At 41.0% G+C, this 10,000-nt stretch overlaps 1 protein-coding gene across 7 annotated transcripts in view; it reads left to right on the forward strand.

Moving 5' to 3' along the window:
• LOC127661945 (FYVE, RhoGEF and PH domain-containing protein 4-like) overlaps positions 1-10,000 on the forward strand; it is a 58,904-nt gene that overhangs the window by 48,000 nt on the left and 904 nt on the right. For all 7 annotated transcript variants that reach the window (XM_052152918.1, XM_052152922.1, XM_052152921.1 and 4 more), the window contains 11 exons: positions 960-1,116; positions 2,958-3,096; positions 3,181-3,239; positions 6,320-6,466; positions 6,605-6,777; positions 6,883-6,913; positions 6,995-7,075; positions 7,330-7,464; positions 7,544-7,687; positions 8,830-8,970; positions 9,054-10,000. The exon at positions 9,054-10,000 is cut by the window's right edge and continues 904 nt beyond it. In XM_052152918.1, coding sequence (XP_052008878.1) covers positions 960-1,116; positions 2,958-3,096; positions 3,181-3,239; positions 6,320-6,466; positions 6,605-6,777; positions 6,883-6,913; positions 6,995-7,075; positions 7,330-7,464; positions 7,544-7,687; positions 8,830-8,970; positions 9,054-9,311 — 1,465 coding nt within the window. In that variant the 3' untranslated portion in view covers positions 9,312-10,000. The remainder of the gene's footprint in view (positions 1-959; positions 1,117-2,957; positions 3,097-3,180; positions 3,240-6,319; positions 6,467-6,604; positions 6,778-6,882; positions 6,914-6,994; positions 7,076-7,329; positions 7,465-7,543; positions 7,688-8,829; positions 8,971-9,053) is intronic.

Consider the following 10,000-nt stretch of genomic DNA (forward strand, 5'->3'; position numbering starts at 1 on the left):
ACTATTATTAAAGCTAATAATTAAAGGGGGAAAATACTTGTATTTTTATTGTTTAATTAATAAAAAAAAATCACTACAAAAAATCCTATTATTATCAAGTGTTTTTGTCTTATTTTACATTTACAAATGTCTAAAAATCATTAAAACAAGATACATTTACCTGAGAAGCAACATATTTAGACTTGCTTTAAGAGAATGTATCTTAAATATAAGTGTATTTGTCATTTGTTCGTACTCCTGCGAGTGCAGTAAAGACAAATATACTCATATTCAACATAAATGCTCTAAAAGTAAGTCTAAATATCTTATATGTTGTTTCTCATGTAAATTCATCTTGTTTGAAGGATTGTATGATATTTAATATATATATATATATATATATATATATATATATATATATATATATATATATATATATATATATATATATATATATATATAAAATATTAAAGCGTAAAGATGAGCGCCAGTGATGAGCGCCTCCACCCCAGTGATGAGCGTGTCCGCACCAGTGATTGACAAAAACGAAGCACCATAAATTATCATAAAGTGGTCAATATACTCCAGATGAAGCTATATACATTTGTTGTGTGAGGAACACTAGTTTATTTAAAGACGCCATTGCATGACTTGATGTTGTGATCTGAGATGTGACGGTTAATCCCGTCTCTGTGACTCATCAACAAAGGCAAAGAACTATCACAATGTCTCATTACAGCGGAGTATGTGCAATAATATAGAACATTATACATTATAAATGACTGCAACTCCTCATACGTAAGTCGCTTTGGATAAAAGCACCTGCTAAATGAATAAATCAGAATTGAGTGTTAGAATAGAATAAATGATGGCATAATTGGAAAACTGATTCTTCAAAAAAAGAAAGTCATATGGGTTTCCAAACAACATGAGGTTGAGTAAATGTTATATGTTCTTACTATGAGACAATATCTCCCCAGGATGTCCACTCCTCGCATCGGGGACATCCTACAGAAGCTCACTCCCTTCCTGAAGATGTATGCAGAGTATGTGAGGAACTTCGATCATGCCATGGAGCTGCTGAAACAATGGACAGATCGATCGCCTCAGTTCAAAGCCATCATTCTGGAAATCCAGGTAATTATTTATACAAACATACTTTACGCAAGTACACAAACACCACCGTGAATGCAAGTGAGTGGGAGACTATAGCAGCACTTGTGTTCACTCGGACTCAATTCTGAATGTAAGGACGCGTGCAATGAAGCTTAGCCAGGATTAGCAGGATTATATACTGGTAGTGCTGTATGTTTCAGGCCTGAAATGTACAGTTCTCCCCAGTTGAGTGTAGTTCCTCTCAAGGGATTTCTCTTCAATAACTGATACCCCCCAATCCCCCCATTACTTTACTCATTTAAACATGTAATACACATAGACAACTAATATTCACATTATATGCATGCTGTTTATCCAGATCTGGTTTCCCCCAAGGTAATAACTCTGTTAACCCTGAAATGCATAGTCATTTTCCCAAACACTCTTAATATCCGGGTCTATAGAGACTCGCCACTTACATCTATCAAAAATGGATGTACAAAATGCACAGATAGTGTCAAATTTTCAAATATACTTGTATATGTTTTGATTTTAAAATTTTCATAAATGAATGAGATAATGCAACAAATCTGGACAAATCTAGAACAGGATTCATTATTTCATGAGATGCAACTGGCTGTCAAGACATATTGAGCTGCTCGTACACATCAGCTCGTTGAGTCTAAATAGACGAACAACTTACATTATTTCAGTAATACACCCAAATGATAATAATCACATCATACTGTTACACTTGCTATAGTTTAACAGTTATTGCTGTGTTATTCCTGACCTTGAGGGGGCGCTAGTGAATTATTCTGGCAGGAAGGAGATCTCTGAAGTGATCAATGCTTTTGTATATATGTATATGTGTTTGACTTTATGATTATTGATAAGTACACTTGATCTTCACTCGTGGATGAACGATTCCCCTCATTTATATGTGAACAATTTACAGTGGTACAATAGTTCAGTATTGTTTCTATGTTAGCTAGCAATGTCAGATGTAAATCAAATCAATCACTGAAGCATCGGTGCCACCTTGAGTAAAAATAAGTGTATTATGTGTGTGTACATGCATATAAAATACTGATAATTCAATATTGTACAGAAAATCAATGTGATATTGTGTTTATTTGTATTAATATAGCACTAATTCATCTTGTAAAACACAAAGAAATAAATATCCTGAGATAGTAAACATAAATAGATATGAAATAATCATAAAAAAATACAATTTATTGGAGTTTATTGAAGAAAATGATACTCTGACATACTGTACCTCAGATCTCTAAAGTCTCTATACACTTTTGATACTTAAACCATTAAAAATAACTAATATATATATATTAATAATATATGTTCTAAGAGATAGATTGAGGAATACTAAAAGCTTTAGGCACAAGTCCAAAAAATGGATGAGGTACAGGGTGTTGAATGAGGTCCTGTGTCAATAGATCCCAGGTGTGCATTTAAGGGTTAAATAACATCTTGTTTTGTGGCCTTTAGCTTGCTCACTGGGGCTCTAAACACACACATATATATATATATATATATATATATATATATATATATATATCGAGGAATAATCTACAAGCACATTTTTCCATCAAACTACACATTGAGGACTTTAAAGCATTACAGATATTACAGCATCATTTTCAGTGAATTGATGTGTTGTGAAAGTGCTTTCAAATATACAAATGACTTGATTTGACTGACTGTATATGACTAGTGTCGCTTTTTGTGCTGGGGATGTTTGTACATTGACGTGCGTGCGTGTGTGTGTGTGTGCGTGCGTGTGTGTGTGCGTGCGTGTGTGTGTGCGTGCGTGCGTGCGTGCGTGTGTGCGTGCGTGTGTGTGTGTGTGTGTGCGTGTTCAGAGTCAAGAACAGTGTGGCAGTCTGACGCTGCAGCATCACATGTTGGAGCCGGTGCAGCGAGTGCCTCGCTACGAGATGCTGCTCAAAGACTATCTGAAGAAGCTTCCTCAGGATCACATAGACCGGCGAGATGCTGAAAGTGAGTTACACAAAGAGAAACAGTGAACACAACAGACAGTACTTTTAATATGAACAGGTGAATATGAAATCTTTGTCTTTGCAGAGTCTTTGGAAATTATTGCCATGGCTGCCACCCACTCCAACACTGCCATCAGGAAATCAGTAAGTTCTGTTCATTGTATCTCTCAATATAATCATGATTTCCAAAGTCCTGTTCAAGCGAGAGTAATCATGTGTTCTAGTCGTGCGAGCACATTGGAATAACCAAAATCTCATAAACTGTTTGTCAAGCTAACATTACAATAACCTTCGATTCAACGAATGCCTTTTCCATAAATGTGATTACTTTGTGTAATTGAAAGGCAAGACCTCCTCGTCTATATTGCCATACGTGTCCCACTCATATTTCTGTCTCTGTCTCCTGCTTATGCTGTCCCCGTCTCCTGCTTATTCTGTCCCTGTCTCCTGCTTATGCTGTCCCCGTCTCCTGCTTATTCTGTCTCTGTCTCCTGCTTATTCTGTCTCGATCTCCTGCTTATTCTGTCTCGATCTCCTGCTTATTCTGTCCCTGTCTCCTGCTTATTCTGTCCCTGTCTCCTGCTTATTCTGTCCATGTCTCCTGCTTATTCTGTCCCTGTCTCCTGCTTATTCTGTCCCTGTCTCCTGCTTATTCTGTCTCTGTCTCCTGCTTATTCTGTCTCTGTCTCCTGCTTATTCTGTCTCTGTTTCCTGCTTATTCTGTCCCCGTCTCCTGCTTATTCTGTCTCGATCTCCTGCTTATTCTGTCCCTGTCTCCTGCTTATTCTGTCCCTGTCTCCTGCTTATTCTGTCCCTGTCTCCTGCTTATTCTGTCTCTGTCTCCTGCTTATTCTGTCCCCATCTCCTGCTTATTCTGTCCCTGTCTCCTGCTTATTCTGTCCCTGTCTCCTGCTTATGCTGTCTCCGTCTCCTGCTTATTCTGTCTCCGTCTCCTGCTTATTCTGTCCCCGTCTCCTGCTTATTCTGTCTCCTTCTCCTGCTTATTCTGTCTCCTTCTCCTGCTTATGCTGTCTCCATCTCCTGCTTATTCTGTCCCTGTCTCCTGCTTATGCTGTCTCCGTCTCCTGCTTATTCCGTCTCCTGCTTATTCCGTCTCCTGCTTATTCCGTCTCCTGCTTATTCTGTCTCCTGCTTATTCTGTCTCCTTCTCCTGCTTATTCTGTCTCCGTCTCCTGCTTATTCTGTCCCTGTCTCCTGCTTATTCTGTCTCCTTCTCCTGCTTATTCTGTCTCCTTCTCCTGCTTATGCTGTCTCCGTCTCCTGCTTATTCTGTCCCCGTCTCCTGCTTATTCTGTCTCCTTCTCCTGCTTATGCTGTCTCCGTCTCCTGCTTATTCTATCCCTGTCTCCTGCTTATGCTGTCTCCGTCTCCTGCTTATTCTGTCTCCGTCTCCTGCTTATTCTGTCCCTGTCTCCTGCTTATAATGTCCCCGTCTCCTGCTTATTCTGTCCCCGTCTCCTGCTTATTCTGTCCATGTCTCCTGCTTATTCTGTCCCTGTCTCCTGCTTATTCTGTCCCTGTCTCCTGCTTATGCTGTCGCCGTCACCTGCTTATGCTGTCGCCGTCACCTGCTTATGCTGTCGCCGTCACCTGCTTATTCTGTCTCCGTCTCCTGCTTATTCTGTCTCCGTCTCCTGCTTATTCTGTCTCCGTCTCCTGCTTATGCTGTCTCCGTCTCCTGCTTATTCTGTCCCCGTCTCCTGCTTATTCTGTCTCGATCTCCTGCTTATTCTGTCCCTGTCTCCTGCTTATTCTGTCCCTGTCTCCTGTTTATTCTGTCCCTGTCTCCTGCTTATTCTGTCCCTGTCTCCTGCTTATTCTGTCCCTGTCTCCTGCTTATTCTGTCTCGATCTCCTGCTTATTCTGTCTCGATCTCCTGCTTATGCTGTCCCTGTCTCCTGCTTATTCTGTCCCCGTCTCCTGCTTATTCTGTCCCCGTCTCCTGCTTATTCTGTCTCGATCTCCTGCTTATTCTGTCCCTGTCTCCTGCTTATTCTGTCCCTGTCTCCTGCTTATTCTGTCCCCGTCTGCTGCTTATTCTGTCTCGATCTCCTGCTTATTCTGTCTCGATCTCCTGCTTATTCTGTCCCTGTCTCCTGCTTATTCTGTCCTTGTCTCCTGCTTATTCTGTCCCCATCTCCTGCTTATTCTGTCTCCATCTCCTGCTTATTCTGTCCCTGTCTCCTGCTTATTCTGTCCCTGTCTCTTGCTTATTCTGTCCCTGTCTCCTGCTTATTCTGTCTCTGTTTCCTGCTTATTCTGTCCCCGTCTCCTGCTTATTCTGTCTCCTTCTCCTGCTTATGCTGTCTCCGTCTCCTGCTTATTCTGTCCCTGTCTCCTGCTTATTCTGTCTCCTTCTCCTGCTTATGCTGTCTCCGTCTCCTGCTTATTCTATCTCCTGCTTATTCTGTCTCCTGCTTATTCTATTTCCTTCTCCTGCTTATGCTGTCTCCGTCTCCTGCTTATTCTATCTCCTGCTTATTCTGTCTCCTGCTTATTCTGTCTCCTTCTCCTGCTTATTCTGTCTCCGTCTCCTGCTTATTCTGTCCGTCTCCTGCTTATTCTGTCCCCGTCTCCTGCTTATTCTGTCTCCTTCTCCTGCTTATTCTGTCTCCTTCTCCTGCTTATGCTGTCTCCGTCTCCTGCTTATTCTATCTCCTGCTTATTCTGTCTCCTGCTTATTCTGTCTCCTGCTTATTCTGTCTCCTTCTCCTGCTTATTCTGTCTCCGTCTCCTGCTTATTCTGTCCCTGTCTCCTGCTTATTCTGTCTCCTTCTCCTGCTTATGCTGTCTCCGTCTCCTGCTTATTCTGTCCCCGTCTCCTGCTTATTCTGTCTCCTTCTCCTGCTTATGCTGTCTCCGTCTCCTGCTTATGCTGTCTCCATCTCCTGCTTATTCTGTCCCTGTCTCCTGCTTATGCTGTCTCCGTCTCCTGCTTATTCTGTCTCCGTCTCCTGCTTATTCTGTCCCTGTCTCCTGCTTATAATGTCCCTGTCTCCTGCTTATAATGTCCCCGTCTCCTGCTTATTCTGTCCATGTCTCCTGCTTATTCTGTCCCTGTCTCCTGCTTATTCTGTCTCCGTCTCCTGCTTATTCTGTCTCCGTCTCCTGCTTATGCTGTCTCCGTCTCCTGCTTATTCTGTCTCCGTCTCCTGCTTATTCTGTCTCCGTCTCCTGCTTATTCTGTTCCTGGTGTCTCTCAGGATAACCTGAAGAAACTGCTGGAGATTTACGAGATGCTGGGAGAGGAAGAGGACATAGTGAACGCCTCAAATGAGTTAATAAAGGAGGGTCATATTCTGAAACTTGCAGCAAGGAACACTTCAGCCATGGACAGATATCTCTTCCTGGTAGGGACAAATTATTAATTATTATTTTGTATTCACTCGATATTGTGTCGTGTTTGTTTTCAGTGATAAAGAATATCATATTTCTAATCTTTAAGACCAGAACCTTCTTTGTGTTTGTCTCTTCAATCTGTTCCACAGTTCAACAACATGCTGCTGTACTGTGTCCCCAAGTTCAGTCTGGTGGGACAGAAGTTTACAGTGCGCACACGCATCGGCATTGATGGCATGAAGGTTACGGAGACGTTTAACGAGGATTACCCTCATACCTTTCAGGTTTCTGGCAAAGAACGCACACTTGAGCTGCAGGCCAGGTAGAGACCGTGCCATCTGTGCTTACCACCCTTTGATACACCATACTGAATATTACACGTGTGGAAATGAAACGCGTTTTTAATTGTGTTGTTGTGTAATGACAGCTCTGAACAGAATAAAGAAGACTGGATAAAGGTAATAAACCAAGCCTGATTATTGAATGTTTCTATTGTAAATCACTGTCCATCTTTCACAATGGCTTTCTGTGCATTTTAGGCGTTCCAGGACACGATACACATCTTCCACCAGAAAAATGAGACATTTAAGTCCGCATCCAAAGAAGTGGAGGAAGTACCAGTCAGTATATTTTGTCATCATTGACTACAAGATATTTAAACCTTGCCAACTGCTGCCTTCAGAGAATGGCACTGCTAAATGTATTAGACTATTTCAGTCTTGCTGTACACAACACTAGTAAACATGCATTTGAAGAAAATGTGCCATATTTATTTCTGAAGGGTTTAGTTAGTGCATCTGTATTGGTTTTATTTTGAATGATTCTGTAGCACTTGTCACACCTACAGTATGTGCATGTCTGTATTTATATGTAGGATCTTCAGATATCCGAGCTGGGGAAACGAGCCCCTCGCTGGATACGGGACAATGAGGTGACCATGTGCATGAAGTGCCGAGAGCCCTTTAACGCCCTCACACGCAGAAGACATCACTGTCGAGCCTGTGGATATGTAAGTGACTCATTAAAATCTCATTTATTATGTCTATAGTTCATGAGTTTGAAGTCATGTGTTTTAATCTTGTGTTCAGGTGGTGTGCTGGAAGTGTTCGGACTATAAAGCCCCTCTGGAATATGACGGCAATAAGATGAACAAAGTGTGCAAAGACTGTTACTCCATCCAGACGGGACACGTCGACGGCGAGGAGAGAGAGAAGAAGAAAGGGATTCTAGAGGTGAGTTCAGGATCACATTAGGGGACCTTTGATCATTGAAGAAGAGGAACATTAAAGAGGGGTCTGTTGAAAAATGTTGTACAACACACTGTTCTGTAAATGGAATATTTTTGTTTAAAAAAGACATTTAACAATTATATATGCAGTTAAAGCACCGAAAACAACATGCACAAACTGTTCAGGTGGATTCTGAGGTGGTAAGCTTAATCGATTACACTTAATACTAATATTCATTAATGACATTAACAGTATTTAATGCTTAACAGATTAGTATTTATATTATATATAAATCAAAGTTTTATAACAGTCCTAACTATCTGAATTGACATGATCTGATGATCTGTTTATTAGCATTATTTTCATTAATGTTCATGTTCTAAAATCGTGCTCACATGTGGTGTACCCCTACACAAGTGTTTATAGGGTTTGGTTTGTTAACCCTTTAGAAGAGGGAGCATTATTGGGAGCAGCACTGTTACTGACCAAAAACACACAAAGACTCGATATTAAATATATTTGATTTTACATGCATAAATATCCTGGAATATGATTGGATGAGAGGTGTTCCAAGAGTGCTGGTTTAGGAGTCATGATAGCAGTGGGACGCTTTACTGTTTGCATCACTTGTGTTTGTTGTAAATCAGCGTGATGAGAGATGTGCAGAGACACAGGTGCACATTTCATTCACGCTTGGTTTTAAAACAGACGGCATTGATCAAAGCCCGGAATGATGCTCGTTCTAGAACATTTATTATAACCATTCGATATATGTCATATTTAAGATCAAATAAAATAATACCAGTACATTGTTATATGTGTTGTACTGCCTGTATTTTATGCTGATTTTAATCATTCATACATGACAAATGATCCTGTCTGGAAAATTATGTGATTTGTAACATTATAATAATTAAATGAATTTCAGCGGGTTAACCGGCTTTATTGGTTACGGTTAAGGCTACTTCTATAAACAAATTTAAAAGTTTTTTAACATTCTTAACGCAAGTTTTTTTCTTTTCTTTTGGTTTTGCAGTGAAACATGACCTTGGCACCACTCATGAATTTCATCCTCATTTCTGAAATCTGTGCTTTTATGTTTTTGTATGTTTTGAACTTTGTTCTTCTCTTGTTCTCTTTCACAGATTGAAGCAGCTCAGTTCTCGGGCAGTAGTATAATGTGTGGCTTCCTGCAGTATTGTGAGAAGAATAAACCCTGGCAGAAAGTCTGGTGTGTCATTCCTCAGAAGGAAGCTCTAGTTCTCTACTTGTATGGAGCACCTCAGGTCAGAGCCCTTTGCTGTTCTTACACACCCTGGCATGTAGATCACTTCCTTTGCTTAACTAAGAGTTGCTGTTGTCTTCACAGGATGTCAAAGCCCAATCCACAATTCCTTTGCTTGGCTACCAGGTTGAGGACACTCCAAGACCTGCAGATCCTCCATCTAGCTTCAGGCTATCTCAATCCAAGTCCATCCACAGCTTTACAGCAGAAAGTGAAGACCTGAAGCAACGCTGGCTCAAGGTGATCCGTATGGCAGTGATGGGTGAGGTACCAGAGTCCCCGCCACCTGGAGAGGGCACTGCCACCGAAGTCCCCCAGGAGCCCATCTCTAACTGCATCTGAGCGAAGAGAGAGGAGCTCTTGTGACAGGTTTATTAAGGATGTGGCAATTTTGCCAACGCCACAAAGTGTTGACATTTCTGCTCACGTTGCACAGACTTGTTCCACCATCACAAACAGGATCTAAAAGTCTTGTGTGTGCGCGCCCCCTGCTGGTCGGTTTGAGCTATAGCATTTGTCCGGTTGTCCTTCTGTAATGTCCTGTTTGGATTTGGATGCTTACAAAACACAGGAAAAGGACGGCACAGTCACACTGTTTGGATCGCACGTGTGGTGCTTCTGGACATCAGCTTGATCATTGCCAGACTGATGATTCAAGTATTCAAAGAAGAAGAGCACACGGAGGAATAAACTAGAGATCATTTTTAGGCATGCTAAGCTGTCATCACCACCCACAATGTTTTAAGCTGATGTAAATATTGTAATATTTGAAGAAAAGACAGGTTTGTATGTATAGAACATTGAGACAGATACGTTCTCTTTAAAAAAAAATAAAAGTGGTCTTGGGGCTTTCCGTAAAATGAGGTCTCAATCTAAATTATACGCTATAAATTGCATTGTTGCACACTGCTCTGGATCTCATTTCACTAGGCCTGGAGGAGCATTCGGCCATTGTGATTGGTGCCAAGATGGATTCCTGAATTATTTTTTTGCTCTAACAAACATATTACTCACCCTTTACCCAAACAGCA

Source organism: Xyrauchen texanus, chromosome 21 (genome assembly GCF_025860055.1).
Source record: "Xyrauchen texanus isolate HMW12.3.18 chromosome 21, RBS_HiC_50CHRs, whole genome shotgun sequence".
NCBI lineage: Eukaryota > Metazoa > Chordata > Actinopteri > Cypriniformes > Catostomidae > Xyrauchen > Xyrauchen texanus.